At 45.2% G+C, this 16384-nt stretch overlaps 2 protein-coding genes across 2 annotated transcripts; one reads left to right on the top strand and one right to left on the bottom strand.

Moving 5' to 3' along the window:
* Positions 1–1356: 1356 nt before the first annotated feature.
* Positions 1357–2836, top strand: LOC143605428 (uncharacterized). The gene is made up of 3 exons (XM_077081538.1): positions 1357–1777; positions 1864–2054; positions 2138–2836. The coding sequence occupies exons 1-3, from the start codon at positions 1357–1359 to the stop codon at positions 2633–2635; spliced, it is 1110 nt and encodes a 369-aa protein (XP_076937653.1). The 3' UTR covers positions 2636–2836.
* A 10438-nt stretch (positions 2837–13274) lies between these two features.
* LOC143605427 (protein ENHANCED DISEASE RESISTANCE 2-like) lies at positions 13275–15561 on the bottom strand. Its single transcript, XM_077081537.1, has 2 exons — positions 15082–15561; positions 13275–14054 (listed from the first exon to the last, which is right to left on the bottom strand). Exons 1-2 carry the CDS (start codon positions 15416–15418, stop codon positions 13537–13539), a joined length of 855 nt encoding a protein of 284 aa, XP_076937652.1. The 5' UTR covers positions 15419–15561; the 3' UTR covers positions 13275–13536.
* Positions 15562–16384: the final 823 nt, after the last annotated feature.

Raw genomic sequence — 16384 nt, 5'->3', positions numbered from 1 at the left:
ACTTACGGATCTATGAGAATAATAGAAGCCTGCGCGCGAGGTAACACACAGAATTAACTAAAAAGCTTGTATGTGTGACTGCTCAATAATTTCTTCAAGCGTACTTGGTGTTGTTGATAACATACATCCATCACCGACACTTAACTAATGTCCGTGATGGCAACACAAACACAATGCAATTCAGGCCGTAATGAACTAATGATGAGACTAACACAAAATTTTTAATGTTTATAATATGTAACCTAAGTCATCCAATAAAATCTAACACAAACACAATCTTTATGACATCTAACTCAGGCCAATGATCATATGAAATTAACCGGCTTGACAATAATCAATGTTTAAGTTGTGTACCGTGAAAACTTGTAATCTTTATAAGCAGTACTCAAAGCCATTTTCAACGTACCCATTGCGCTCTCACCATACCTCCTAATCCTACCAACCGACAACAACAACCCGACAACAAAATGATCAATCACCCACACATCCGACCTCACAAGCCCCAACACTTCCTGCCCCAACGACAGATCCTGCTTCACCGCAAAATTCACATGCAACAAAACCGTCCCTTCAACTTCCCTAACAATATTACTACTCGCCTTCTTCAACCCCAACTTCCCTCCAAAAAACCCGACAGTCCCCTCAACAACCTCCCTCTTATTCACCCCCTTCGACGCCAAAACCAATAATTGATAAACCAACGACGGCAAATCCTGCAATTCGACCCGGTGCATTTCATCGAACACCTTGTCTACAAACCGCCTAACCCTACCCTTATCAATCCAAAACTCCCTAATAACCGTCACTAACTTCACTAACAACACACCTGACCACTCACACTCCAAAATCCTATCGAACATCCCATCCGCTAACTCCTTCGGTTTATCAACCCCGTACGAATCCGATATTATCCGTAAACACTTCGAAACCAACTCAAGCAGTTCCAGCTCCAAATCAACCTCCCGATCAAGTTCAACCTCACCAGCACCTATCTTATTGTAGGGGTATGGTACTAAACCCGGTTTTACGACCCTAAATTTATTATGTTTGGCTTATTTTATTATATGGACTAATACAATGTTATTGGGCTGAGGGGGTTTTGTGGAGGTAACCCTAACTGGGCTAGGCCCATTAGGGTTCCATGATGGTGGCCATGAGGCTCCCTATATAAGGAGGTCTCCACCTCCTTATTAGGGGTTGGTCATTCTCAATAAGAGCCACCACCATATTTTTATGTCTGTGAACAAGAGATCCTGGAGATTTCTTAGTGGTCACCTCCACACCCCCAAAAAGTCATTGCAGATCCCAACCAGCCGGAGAAGAAGATCAAGACGTGGTTCGTTCATCTCGAAATCCATGGAAACATCGTCATGGATCAGGTCAGATTCATCTCGTGCTTCGACAATAGCAAATCCAAAGATTGCAAAAAGTGTGGTCACTTTAGCACTATCATGCACTCAAGCTCCAAATGATTTGATTATTGCTCAAGAAATTGCAGTTGAGCTAACAAAAACAATGAGATCTCCTTCTGAGAAATCTGAAACTTATGCTATCATAAACCGTACAACAGAAGGTGCTATAGCAACCGCACTTTTGCAGTTAGTCGAGTCAGTTATTGCAGATATCGACCGACTCAGTATGAAGTTGAAGACATGCTTAGCTGGTGCATATAAAGACGGAAGACACAACCCGTATTTTAGTTTGGAAGAGACTCTGTACCATAGGGCTGAAGCTGTGGTTGAATTGTTATCTTTTATTGTAGTGATGAACCTTAAAGGTAAGTAGTAACCAACTCTTTCTTAAGTTTTATATATGTTAATAGTTTAATACCCCTTAAAAACTGTTAAGCTTATAAATATCCAGATTCTCAAGCGGAACATTTGCTAAAACTGGCGGTTAAGTTTTATAAAAACTTAGCTAGGATATCAAAGTTCCATATCGCTCCTAAAGGTTGCAAACAAATTTTACCGAGCCTCAAGTGTCAGAAGCTTGTCGAAGTTACTTGCAAGCGGTTAACCACCCCGTTGTACATATTCGTGGAATCTATGCAGCAGGTTTATAGTCACTGTAACCTTCAATGTTCATGCACACCTAAATTATATATGGCCCAAATGTTAACACTATACAAAACTTGCAGAATCAAAAAGAAAGCAAAGCGGTTAAAGGACTAATAAACAAGATAAAAAGGGAGAATAAATGCATTCCGGATTTAATATTTCAAATAGAAGATTATGAGAAGTATCTGATACTACTTAGCAAAGCTACCAAAACAAACTTGTTAAGGCATGCAAAGCGTAGTACTGCTAGAGACTTCAGAATCACTGACCAACCAAACATTCCCCGACAAGAAAATGGGCCTAACCAGGAACCAATACCTGACCCGCAAGATATTGCCCATCAAGAGGACGCGCCTAACAAGGAACCTGATATGGTGGATAATATGGAAAACGACTCCACTACTCAAAATGATTTGGTTCAAGACTCTGACGATGGTGAAGCGGATGCTGCATTATTGTCACCTGAAACCGTTACACCATTGGGCGCTGATGGTTCCGAGACTTGTAGTGAAGACGAAAACGTGATTCCTAATTCAAAGCGAAGTCGAATTGTTTATGATTCGGAGGACGAAGCGTAAAGTTAATTTGTATAGTATTTTTTAACGGCTGCCACGTGTCACGACGTGACCTGGCAATTTTTATTACAAAATCTTGACAGCCAATTTTTATGTCTAATGTAGTATGCTGCTTTCAAGTAGGTTTGTTTTAATTGCCAACTAAGCTCCATGTGGCCACTAGTACAACTATGTTAAGTTGTAGAATCAAGTTGGTGATGAATGAGCTGTCAGTGTTGTTTGAAGACTGTTCTGTCTCTAGTAAAAAGACTATTCTGCCCCTGATGTCTTTTTAAACCTCACCATCTACTTTTGCAGCTATATTGATGGTATAGAATAATCTCACTATCAGCTTCAAGTCAACTCATTTTGCACCACAAAGCAGAAAAAAAGGTGTGGAAAAACCACATTATTTTTAGATTCTTCAAATATGTGTAGCTCTGAATAGGGTTGTTTATGTAAACCTTTGAGACCGCCAAAACTGATACAAATTGACCGGCTTGACTGGCTTGGTTTACAGTGTAAGACCTCATAAAACGACCACCCTCAATGAACAAATGAGAACAAACTGGCCAGTCCAGTCGGTTTAATATAGAGTTTGGTTGACAACGGTTCAACTCATGGAACCAAAGGTCCTAAACCATCCAAATCGAAACAAATCAGCCTGTTCAACTCATATAGTTTGGTTCACATTCTGGTTTAACAGTTTATTGTTTGATACTCGAAAGTCGAAACTGCTCGTGTAAACTAAGCTGGTCGTTTACATTTATCGTATATGCGCATCCATCATCCACGCATATCCATATTAACAAGCCATCTTTATAATAATATTTAACAAAACTAACAATTTGGATACAAAAATCAGTTCAAACCGTCAAAGAAATCGTTTTGACCCCCATCTGAAGAGGTAGGTCCCAGCAGAGCCCAGTTGGACCCGCAAGACTCACCTCAAACAGGGACGTCTGCGCAGAAACCAACTGGATCCGCAGGACCAACCATGCTCAGAGACGTGACGTCCTTACGCGCAGTACGCAAGCTGGTCCCGCAGGAAATGCCTCCCAATGGTGAAGGACTCCGCCTGTCCCCGCAGCCTCGGATACAAGCCATTAGGGAAGGCCACCCGCGCAGCAAGGCTACACGCACAAGGCACTTAGCTCTCAATCGTTCAGTGTCACCTGAAGGAATGAGCGAAGCCGGGAACAATCCCGCACAAGGGCGGGAGGGGGAATACTCCCGCCCAAATAAGCCAGTCCGTACGATACGGGAAGATCTTCTGTACTGTACCTGACGAGGTATGGGAAAAAGATCTGACTAAAGATACGACAGCTTATAGACAACAGTATGGCGAGCAGCATGCTCCTACACTGTATGTCACTATTAGCCGCTGCCTACTCACCAACTCTTGTCATACCACGTGCGTAGCTGGCAGTTGGTGGAAAAGGAATAGTATACAGCAGGCCTGGTCGCTATCAGCCGCTACCTACCCACCAACTACCAGCAGGGCACGTGCGTAGGCTACTGTTGATGGAACAGAAACACTGTTGCAGCCGGCCATACCTCCTTGGAAACCTACCTTCGGCTATAAATACCACAAATGGTATGACCATCTCATCTTATCATATCTTATCACATTATCATCATATTATACCTGATATCTGCTCTAGCAATCTCTTAATATACTTTTGTATTTAAAGAGCAATCTAGTCTGATTCTCACGCCGGAGGGTGGTCACAAGGAGGAACCCCCCCCTTCTCAGTGACGAGCTCACGGTGTCTGTTTTGCAGGTTATCAGAAGAACCATCTTCCAAGGGTCTAACCCCTCGTGGGAAACATCTATCTAACCCCCAGGTTACCAGTAATCTGCCCGGGGTCCGGTTAGTGTTTCTTCATTGGCGCCATCCGTGCATAAAGCTAGAACTTCATTTTTCTCCAGTTTTTTCAAACTTCTACAAAGATGGTTAGAGAAATTCCGGTAACCACAACCCCAGCTACTGGGGGGAATACCGGTAACACAGTTTTTACAAACACTACCCCGGTTACCCAAGCCGGGGCAAGTGAAGTAAATTTTACGAACACTACCCCAGTTACTCATGCTGGGGCAAGTGCAGTAAATGATCGCCTACTGGGATCCACTGATACCCAGGTTGAGAAACGAAGACTCCCCCGCCAAACTCTCGATGAAGTCAAGGCATGGGCGGAGGCACGACAAAAGGAATTCCAGGCTGAGTTGAACGAACGCTTGCGTTCCGTACAACAGGCCGACGAATTCGAATACTGGGAGGATGACTCGGAGGAATCCGACTCCGACGCGAACCCTCGCCATAGGGCAAAAGGGAAGCGGAAGGAAATGGAATCCCAACCGAAAAGGCATTTTGGACAAGCCTTCAAACCAAAAAGCACAGGTGGAAGTCCACGAGACTTCTCCAAAACGTTCAGACCAAACGTTGCAAATGCAGGAACGTCCAAGTTTGCAAGGGACATTGCGGAAGCAATCGCCCCAAAGAGTGCCAAACAAATGCCTAACATAGGCACATATGACGGTATATCTGATCCAGACGATCATTTGAACAGGTTCATAGCGGGGGCAACCGTCAGCAATTGGACGGAACCCACGTGGTGCTACATGTTCCAAATGACGCTTGTTGGGGCTGCTAGAGCTTGGTTTGATCGTCTACCGGTCAACCACATCTACGACTGGGCAGACTTCCAGCAGAAGTTTGGCCAACACTTCAGCCAGCAACGGAAGTATATCGAGGAGCAATGGACAATCCTCAAATGCATACGAGAAGAAGATGAATCTCTGCCAAACTTCATCACTCGCTTCAACTCAAAGAAGCTAAGTTTGGGCAATATCAGTGAAGATCTTGTTCGCGCTGCCTTCATCCAGGGCGCGCATGACCCAGAGCTCATCCGCACCCTAACGAGTAAAGATGGCATGCCATCCACATGGGATGCCATCATGACAGCAGCAAAACGCTATGCGGAAACGGAGAAGCAACTGGGTAGAGATCTCCCACAGAGCACAAACCTCTACACTCAGAAGACGAGAGAAGACAATGTCCTCACCGCCCGATTAAATAAAAAGCAGAAGCTAGGCATTTGGCAGTCAAGGGTAAACTTTGACACCTCATCCGGCTTGCAACATCGATTGGGCGGAAGGGATAATGTACAGCCGCACCGGAACTCCAGATGGACGCCACTCACCAAAAGCGTCACTGAGATATTCGCCACTGAAGAGCTCCCGTGGCCAAAGCCTCCAATAATCCGACATCGTCACGATGCTGATCGGAGCAAATACTGTGACTTTCACAAGACAAAAGGCCACAACACTGAAGAATGCATAGACGTAAAAGACATGGTTGAAGCATTTGTCAGAGATGGGACGCTCGCGCACCTCGTGGCGCAATAAAGGATGAGCAGGCGGGTGCGTGTAGAACCCCAGCTGGGGAAAACACGAATAAAAATTCCAGCTTCAATGTCGAGACTACATGCTGCGTAAAGAACGAGATCCCGAACCAGGTGCGTATCGGCTCGATGGCACTCCCATCCCAACAACATGGAAGGGAGCTCATTTACACAGTTCGCATGTAAATCAATTCCAATTTGTAAAGAAAAGGCCAAGAGCCACTTCTAATGGAAATGATTCTCTTTAGAACATCGAAGCTGATGATTTTACTTTTCTGAACACTAATATGACGATACACATTATGTGAAGTCGTTGCGTGGGAAGGCGGTTCTACCCGCACAAACCCAATAATGTGAAAAAACCTTCACGCAGGTCAGTTGAAGGGGAAATGTTCAGCACCCAAAAATGAAAGTGCCGGTCTATCCGCACGAATCATAATGAGGAAACTGAACAATAACCTATCAACAACCGCGCGTCGAACGGTTAAACTATGCAACACTGGTAACGGCATTCACATTACGTGAAGTCGTTGCGTGGGAAGGCGGTCCTACCCGCACAAACCCAATAACAGGAAAAAACCTTCACGCAGGTCAGTTAAAGGGGAAGAGTTCAATTATCCCATTAAATGAAAGTGCCGGTCTATCCGCATGAATCATGAAAGGAAACTGAACACTAACCTATTGACAACCGCGCGTCGAACGGTTCAAAACAAAATTCTTAAAAGGATGAGGAAAACCTACACGCAGGTCAGATAAGGGTAAAGTTTCGCCATCCTACTAAGTGCAAGTGACGGTGCTACTCGCACAATCACGAAAGAGGAAGCAAAACTTCACACCTATTATCAACCACGTTCAAAGGTTAACTTATCCTCAAAGGATAAGGAAGACCTACACGCAGGTCAGATAAGGGTAAAGTTTTGCCATCCTACTAAGTGCAAGTGACGGTGCTACCCGCACAATCACGAAAGAGGAAGCAAAACTTCACACCTATTATCAACCACGTTCAAAGGTTAACTTATCCTCAAAAGATGAGGAAAACCTACACGCAGGTCAGATGAAGGTTAAAGTTTTGCCATCCTACTAAGTGCAAGTGACGGTACTACCCGCACAATCACGAAAGATGAAGCAAAACTTCACACCTATTATCAACCACGTTCAAAGGTTAACTTATCCTCAAAAGATGAGGAAAACCTACACGCAGGTCAGATGAAGGTTAAAGTTTAGCCATCCTACTAAGTGCAAGTGACGGTTCTACCCGCACAATCACGAAAGAGGAAGCAAAACTTTAACCCATTATCAACCACGTTCAACAGGTTAACTTATTCTACACTTGGAAAATTGCTAATTTAAACTAAGTATGCAAGTCATAAGTTTATAAAGCAAGAAACCCAAAGAAGGAAATAACAATCTTATACGCAAAAAGATTTATATTTCACAAACGAATTATTACAAGAATGGCCGGGTAACTACCCGCCTACAAGAAAATAAATCTATACAAGCTAAAACTATCCTAGCAGTGGGAAGGGATCTTCAGGATCAGGCTTCAGGGCCACTTCCACTTGGACCAGCCCCATCAGTAGAGCGTGGCAGTTCAAGGAAAGCTTTGAGGATAGCTAGCCCATCATCAGCAGCAGCAACTTCGTTTACCTTCTCCACCACCGGATGCGGGAAGGCGGCGTATTGGTTCACCGCTTGGTCATATGCAGCTTCGGTGTCCGCATCGAACAAAGGGAAGTTGGAAGGCGGGACGCCTTTCTCAACGAACCCTAGACCAAGCAGGAAGCCGGCCTTTTCCCCATCCTCATGAGAAGCGTTGAGGGCTGCGCTCATGGCATCATCGTAAGTAGTCTCTGAGAAGACCCGATGCACAACCTACAAAGAAAATACAAGTGTCAAACACCTTTTCTATGTACAAAGGAAAGCGTGAAGACGTAAAGCCAAACATACCTGAGGCAACGCTTCTCGAAGAAGCCATTCCTTGGCAACCAGAGCTTCTTGGAGGGCGGCTTGAGCTTGGGTGCAGGCGCGTTCGGCTTCGCTTTTGTTAAGGTTGGCAAGTAGCACTTCCTTTGCAGCAGCCTCTTCAACGCCCTTAAGCTTCCGCTCGGTGTGATCAAGCACGCCCCTCTGGTCCAGGATCTCTTGAAGCTTCTTGGCATCCTCCATCGCCAAGGCATCATGAGCACGTTGGAGAGCCTCCAATTTGGCCTTGAGCTCCTCGTTCTCCACGCGTAAAGGCTCAGCAACGGCTTCAGCCTTGGTGGCCCTCTCGGTTGCGTTCCTCGCAGTCTCCTTAGCCAGCCGAAGCTGTTCGTTAACAGCTTGGGCAGCCTTGGAGCGGGCCTCGAGTCGCGCTTGAACCTCAACCTCGAGGGCCTTGAAGGCCTTCTCCTTCTCCGCAGTAGCTGCGGCCAACTTTTGGTTCTCCTCCCGAAGAGCCCGCGCATGAGATACTTCCTTGGCGCGAGCTACTTTTAACTTGTCGTTTTCACGACAAAGCAGCTCGACGCGCGGCTGCATCCGGGCCTGGAGAACCCGAAGCTCATTGGTTAGCCTACCCTCCTGGTAGCTAGCCATGGCTTCCCCCAACGCACCATGGGGAGCAGCGTGGCGAGCCCATTCCACGCACTCCACAGGGGTACGAAGGGTTGTTCCTCGGCGTATGTTCCATCGCGGAACATACACTTCATTGGAATCCGACACTGCAAAAAACAAAAAAGCAGTTAGGAAAAGATGATAAAAAATAAAAGTGAAAAAGGGCCAAAGGAACCCTACGCACCTGTAGGGTCTATAACAGGCCGATAGCCGCCGAACCCATCACCTGAACCCAAAGGAAACCCATCCAAAAGGTCAGGCAGATGGGAAGGTGGCAAAGATTGGCGAGTACTCCCATGCGTACCTGATGGGCCGGCCGTCGGTGCCGGTGGCGGGGGCATGGTGGCAGCCGCCGCAGTCGCTGCCGCAGAATCCGCAGCAATCGTAACCGCCGGCTCGGTGAAAGATGCTGTAAAAATCGCACTTACCACCGGCGGTGACGTCATCTCGGCTGGAACAGTCGGCTCAAGGGACTGAGCAACTGATCCAGCGGAAACAGGCGCAGGCGCCTGGGTCGTCGCCTCAGATAGGCTGACCGAGCCTACCGTCATCGGCGGAGAGGTACTCCTCTGTGCTCCACCCTGGAATGCGCCAACATCCACACCTGCGTAAAGAAGAAAAGTGTTAAAAGACTTGGAAGATTAAACTACGAAGATAAAAGCCAAGAGTTGTACTTACGGGTTTTCTTGAGCTTGAACGTACGGACGGGCGGGGACTAACCCGATGGAGCCGGTCTCTTGATGCCGGTCACCGTCGTCGCCATTGGTTCTCCGGAGGTAACAGTCGTAGCCTCCGGAACAGTGGTCTTCTCACCACCGGGGTTCCCCGCCACCTCTTCACTTTCTGACTCAGTGTCAGATTGGAGCACTGGATCGGCTGTGGAGGCCGCCTTCTCCTTCCCTTTCCCGCCGGCAGCCCTCTTCTTCCGCACTAACGGAGGACCATCTGCGGATTCCTCAGAAGAAGACAGGATGTCAGGAATTCCAGCAGCGGGTACAGCACTGAGGGGTGGAGGAGAGAATAACGCCTTACATGGCCGCCGGTGGCTCAGGATCTCGTAGCCCAGTGGATAGACCTCCACAAACCGATCCGCTGTTTGCTCCAGGATGGGCAACTCGTTCTCGTCAAGAGCACGAGTACCCACCCGCACAGGACCGTCAGCTTCCCGCGGGTACAGGAGCGACTCCAAATTGTTCCCCTCTGAAAGAAAAGAAACAGTTAGAAGACAAACTCATATCAGCAAGAAAGACAAGACATACCATAAGGAGTAGAGTTCAAACCGTATTCGAGAAGGATGGGAACCTGAGACGCCTCCTTCCATACCCGGCTCATCCCCAGCATCACCATCCCGGACTCCGCAAACCGGTAAACCGGAGATTGGACCCGGGATATCTTCGCAAACCATTCCGCCTCCTGGTAGTTGGTGGCGTGGTGGCTCGGAATTGCTTGGCCATTTTTAAACTTCATGGCAATGGGGACGGCGCGGGCAGAAATGTAGAAGAACTCCCGCTTCCACGATCGGAGACTGCGCTCGGTCACGCAGATCTTCAAACCCTTAATACGGGTTGTCAGGGTGTACCACCCCTGGATGCACCTCCACGTATAGAAGGTCATCAGGCGGTCCACATAGGGCTCAATACCCAGAATCCGGCACACCCACTCGAAGTGCCGTATCTTGGCAATCGCCATCGGATGCAACTTGGTTAGGTGCACACCGTGCCTCTCCAGGACACGGTACACAAACTTTGTCAACCGGAACCTAAGGTTCCCATAAACAAAGAATGCAGCATATACCCCGATCTTGCCACTGGGGGCATCGTACACAGTCTGGTAGGGTTCAGGAAACTCAGGCTCAAGAGACTCAAGCATGAATTTCCTGACGACATACTGGTACTGATCGACAGGTAGAGCACACTGGCACTCGCCAGCAGTACTCCTATCGTCGGCTACAGCTTCAGCATCATGGGAAGACATTTTGCAGAAAGAAGAAAGCGATTTCGGGAAAATGCTTGCCTGAAAAGGGGAGTATTTGCCGGAAATCGCTAAGAAGAAGAGAGGTGAAAGTGTGAATTACAAAGAACCCTCTCCCCCTTTATATAGTAATCGCAATTAATGCGGTGAATTTAATGCGGAGGAGAGAGAAATCGAAGGTGCAATGAAACTATGACACGTGGCAAAAAGCAAGCTGGAAACAGCTGTTGAAAGGACGTGTGCCAGTAATTTCGCGGCCACGCGCCCGAAAAATCGGGCCCACGCGCCTGAAAAAGCGTCTGGAATGACCATATAATGTCACGTCACCATAACTTCCTGCACGTCCTGACACAGTCAGAAGAAACCGTCGCACGACGTTTCAGAGGTTTGGACTGTTCCTATCTTTCCACCAACCTTTCGAATTTCAAAATTCAAAGTTTAAAAATATTAAAAAGTAAGCTGGAAAATACCCCTTACCTTGGCAAACAAGTAACCGTAAGACGGATGCGGGTACAGTGTAAAGGCAAAACCCTTCACATACCTAGCACCCGCAGGGAATTGAAGCCAAGTAAAACTTTGGCGAACAAGTAACCGTAAGACGGATGCGGGTATAGTGTAAAGGCAAAACCCTTCACATACCTAGCACCCGCAGGGAATTGAAGCCAAATATTCCTCGGCAACCAAGTAACCGTAAGACGGATGCGGGTACAGTGTAAAGGCAAAACCCTTCACATACCTAGCACCCGCAGGGAATTGAAGCCAAGAACTTTGGCGAACAAGTAACCGTAAGACGGATGCGGGTACAGTGTAAAGGCAAAACCCTTCACATACCTAACACCCGCAGGGAATTGAAGCCAAATATTCCTCGGCAACCAAGTAACTATAAGACGGGTGCGGGTACAGTGTAAAGGCAAAACCCTTCACATACCTAGCACCCGCAGGGAATTGACGCCAGGAATACCTTGGAAGTAAAGTAACCGTAAGACGAGCGCTGGTACAGTGTTAAGGCAAAACCCTTTACATACCTAGCGCTCCGCTGGGAATTGAAACCAAGAAGGATCTTCTGGGCAATGCTTGCGGAAACGGAAATAACATCCCCGCATAGCGGGAACGTCGAGAACTACGTTGTTTGAAGCTCCAGGATGGAATTGGTGGTTTTAACATAATTGATCACTATGTTCAAAACTACCAAAACCTCATGGAGAGTCCACACAAGTGGGACTCAACGCTCCTGACTTGCGAGGAGGTTACAGACCTACCCGCATCATACCCAAAGACCAAGCAGGAAACTCGGGAATTTCTGCAAGTGACAAGGATTGAAACTCGGGAATTTCCGCGGGAAGAATCCCCATGGAAAAACCTTAAAAAACCCTTTTCAAAACCCTTTGCTTAAGTCCAAAAGTTCACCTCACTTTATTAAACACGCATGAGAAGAACATTGGACTGGGGCGACTTGAAGAGGTAGGTCCCAGCAGAGCCCAGTTGGACCCGCAAGACTCACCTCAAACAGGGACGTCTGCGCAGAAACCAACTGGATCCGCAGGACCAACCATGCTCAGAGACATGACGTCCTTACGCGCAGTACGCAAGCTGGTCCCGCAGGAAATGCCTCCCAATGGTGAAGGACTCCGCCTGTCCCCGCAGCCTCGGATACAAGCCATTAGGGAAGGCCACCCGCGCAACAAGGCTACACGCACAAGGCACTTAGCTCTCAATCGTTCAGTGTCACCTGAAGGAATGAGCGAAGCCGGGAACAATCCCGCACAAGGGCGGGAGGGGGAATACTCCCGCCCAAATAAGCCAGTCCGTACGATACGGGAAGATCTTCTGTACTGTACCTGACGAGGTATGGGAAAAAGATCTGACTAAAGATACGACAGCTTATAGACAACAGTATGGCGAGCAGCATGCTCCTACACTGTATGTCACTATTAGCCGCTGCCTACTCACCAACTCTTGTCATACCACGTGCGTAGCTGGCAGTTGGTGGAAAAGGAATAGTATACAGCAGGCCTGGTCGCTATCAGCCGCTACCTACCCACCAACTACCAGCAGGGCATGTGCGTAGGCTACTGTTGATGGAACAGGAACACTGTTGCAGCCGGCCATACCTCCTTGGAAACCTACCTTCGGCTATAAATACCACAAATGGTATGACCATCTCATCTTATCATATCTTATCACATTATCATCATATTATACCTGATATCTGCTCTAGCAATCTCTTAATATACTTTTGTATTTAAAGAGCAATCTAGTCTGATTCTCACGCCGGAGGGTGGTCACAAGGAGGAACCCCCCATTCTCAGTGACGAGCTCACGGTGTCTGTTTTGCAGGTTATCAGAAGAACCATCTTCCAAGGGTCTAACCCCTCGTGGGAAACATCTATCTAACCCCCAGGTTACCAGTAATCTGCCCGGGGTCCGGTTAGTGTTTCTTCACCATCCAACCAACCAGATCGGTTTCATTTGAAACCGCAGTTAGCGATTCACCAATAGCTTTATAAATCATTACATAAAAACCTTATTGACACAGGAGTTGCAAACTTCTGATAAATAAAACCAGTTTACAGTTTACCAGTCTCATAATATAATCCAGCTCCCGAGCTACTCGAGCTCGGATTGATAAAAGGCTCGAAACGAGCCAAGCCTGAAAAAACAACTCGCAAGCCGGGCTCGTTTACACCCTAAAACAAATTGGAGTCAAGATTCCGAATCAATAAGATCAAATGTGAGCAACTTCATATTAAACACTTCAAAGGGTTATAGTTATTATTATTATTAACTTATTATTATCAAATTCATCTACACAGCATCAAACCCCCCCACAATAATCAGCATTATACCAGAAAGAACAACAGATGAACAGATAGAACAATAATAATAGTAATCATCATCATTAACCCTAACTACAAACCCTATATCACCAATTTCCATTCTTTCATTACTTTCATTCAATCACCATCTTCGTCGTGCAGATCCGACGCCTGAACACGATTACTATGAACTCCTCCCGGTACACTCACCAGTTTACTCGTTGCCGCCGTATCAACAAACGTAGCTGACGACATCTCCATCTGACAAACCCTAACCGCCCCAAACACTCGCTCCGGCAGATCCTCTTCCTCCTGCGCCTCCACCACAAACGCCATATCAATCGTCACCGCCGTCACACAACCTAACGCCAGGTGCAAAATAGCCGTCGCGATCTTCGAGCTGCTAATATCCACGTCAATCTCCAAATAGTTCGGTCCGGTATGGTAGTGACACGTCAGCGCCTTACCGAGCAAGCACGCGGAGTAGTTTCCGACCGTCGCTTTAACTATCCATGGTCCTTTAACGATCCGGTTCACGATTTTGAACCGCTGGTTACGGAAATTATCGTCACCGTGAATGAACCGGTAGAGTAATGAACCGGTTGGGATTGGATCGTCGGTGGCAAAGTAGAAAACCGCGGAGTGGTGGTCCCTACCTGGTGATAACAATCGATATATTAGAGAAACTTGATTGTTTTATTAATTTATAATGTAAAAATCCCGACTAGGTGCCGATTAATCGCTAGTCCCCACCCCACTGAATAATTTTGGGCTAATCAATCAATGATTAAATCCGGCCAAAATAGGCAATTTCCAACGATTAATCAGAATTAGTTGGCATTTTCTCACGAGGTTCCGTCCAAAATAGGCAATTTCTAACGAGATTCTGGCCAAAATCAGCAAAAAAATTCTGGCCATAATGTGTAAATGTATAAAAAAACTGAATATTACATATATAAATGTGTGCGTGTATATACATAACTAAAAATTACATTTAAAAAATGTGTGTGTAAAAAACTGAAAATTACATTTAAAAAATGTGAGTGTATTTATTTATAAAACTGAAAATTACATGTAAAAATGTGTGTGTGTGTGTATATATATATAAAACTGAAAACTACAAATAAAAATGCGAGTGTATTTATTTATAAAACTGAAAATTACATATAAAAATGTGTGCGTGTATATATATAAAAAACCGAAAACTACAAATAAAAATGTGAGTGTATATAAATAAAACTGAAAATTACATATAAAAATGTGCATGCATATATATAAAACTGAAAACTACGTATAAAAATGTGTGAGTATATTATAACTAAAAATTACATAAACAAATATGTAAAAATGTGAGTGTATATATAAATAAAACTGAAAATTACATACAAAAATGTGAGTGTATATATATATAACAAAAAAATTACATACAAAAAATGTGTGTGTATATATATATATAAATAAAAATTACATATACAAATGTTACGTGTATATATATAAAATTGAAAACCACATATAAAAATATAAAAATGCATGTATATATATAAAGCTAAAAAATATATATTAAAGTCCAATTTGATTAACCCCAATTAGCCCCACCTACCCACCGCCCGACCAAATTAATTAACAAATAAACCCCCAGCTTTATAAACACGACAACCAGGTCCTCGCACTTAAAACGCTTACCGGGAACCTGTAAATTAACAGCAAGAACAAAACTCTTCTGATTACTCCCACCACACTGTTTCTTCCGGAGCGCGTGCATCACACGATTATCATCGCGTGAGAGTACGTGGTCGAGTTTGGAATTGGACTGGAACCAGTCAACGCCGGCGGGTTGCAGCAGCCACGGGCCGGAGGGTAGTTTGGTCTTTTTGGTGAAGTAATTAAGGCTGCGGAGGTTGAAGAGGTTGCCAGGAGGTGAAGCCCAGCCGTCGGATCCGGTTTCCATGTCCACGTGGCGGAGAGATCCGCCGTTGATTGATTCGTGCATCCAGTCTTGTTCTTCCGGTGTGGAAGACATTATACGACGGCGTTTTGGTGTGAGAATGATTAATAATAATAATTAGAATTAGATGGTGTTTGGTTTTGGAGTTGTGAGGGGTTTTTGTGTGTGGGTTGTTTGACGTTTAATGTTTCTTTATTTATTTTTTTATTGATTTATTTCCTTATTATAAAAGATATTGCATCAAGTTGTATGTTTAATGCATCATTATCCATTTTTATTACACACTATGTTGTTTTTTCCTTTTTTATTGTTGCATATGTTTTCACACACATTTTTATACATGCAACTATATCGTTACTGCGGCGAAGCTTAATACCTCGGGGAGTGACCGTATCCAACAACTATAAAAAATTTTGGACAAAATCGTGAGAACTTACCTTGTTAAGCGAAAAAATAGTAGTGACTGATGTCACCCCTGGTTGCTCTCAAACTTCGCCATTGGATAATTATACAAGGAAGATTAGTATGGGCTATTGGTATTTACTATGCAAATCTCACATTGGTCGTGGAGTAAAGAGATTCATGATTTATAAGAAACGTCGTTTTAAGCTTCGTTGGTTGTGGATCACATGAAAACCCTACAGTTACATGTGTTCAGATGATAATAGTATTGAGATGGGTGACATTTTGGAAAGTTTCCACTAAGACAACCAAGAACAAACTTGTCACCTTTCTTCCATCCGTCCCCGCTTGAAATTTTGGAAACCCGATTGAATGACCTTGTCAAGACGCTATTGTTATGTGTATAATGTCAAGAGAAGCAAGTATATTTATTTATTAAGTTATCACAAATCTCTATTTTGTTAATAAATAACAAGGTCTTTCACCCACGTGTCGTGAACTGGGACGAAGCTTCATTAGAGCCGGGGAGGCCTCCCTCCCCCTCCCCCCCCGTTTTTTTTGCGCGGTAGTGTAACCTGACCGTTTTTTCGTCTAAAAATTTGTTTACGTAGTATAAATTTACCCGTTTTATACCGAAAA

The sequence above is a fragment of the Bidens hawaiensis genome, unplaced genomic scaffold, assembly GCF_021521415.1.
Source record: "Bidens hawaiensis isolate Kalapana, Puna unplaced genomic scaffold, B.hawaiensis_p1.1 tig00069328_1, whole genome shotgun sequence".
Taxonomy (NCBI): Eukaryota; Viridiplantae; Streptophyta; class Magnoliopsida; order Asterales; family Asteraceae; genus Bidens; species Bidens hawaiensis.
Note: the sequence above shows the minus strand (reverse complement) of the source record. Positions and strands in the feature narration are given on the sequence as shown.

Excerpts from the sequence above, each read along its gene's own strand:
- LOC143605427 (XM_077081537.1), bottom strand. The coding sequence starts at position 15,418 with ATGTCTTCCACACCGGAAGAACAAGACTGGATGCACGAATCAATCAAC. Across the intron at positions 14,055-15,081 it reads TGTTAATTTACAGGTTCCCG|GTAGGGACCACCACTCCGCG; the intron begins GTAAGCGTTTTA and ends TGTTATCACCAG.
- LOC143605428 (XM_077081538.1), top strand. The coding sequence starts at position 1,357 with ATGGAAACATCGTCATGGATCAGGTCAGATTCATCTCGTGCTTCGACA. Across the intron at positions 1,778-1,863 it reads TGTAGTGATGAACCTTAAAG|ATTCTCAAGCGGAACATTTG; the intron begins GTAAGTAGTAAC and ends ATAAATATCCAG. Across the intron at positions 2,055-2,137 it reads TCGTGGAATCTATGCAGCAG|AATCAAAAAGAAAGCAAAGC; the intron begins GTTTATAGTCAC and ends CAAAACTTGCAG.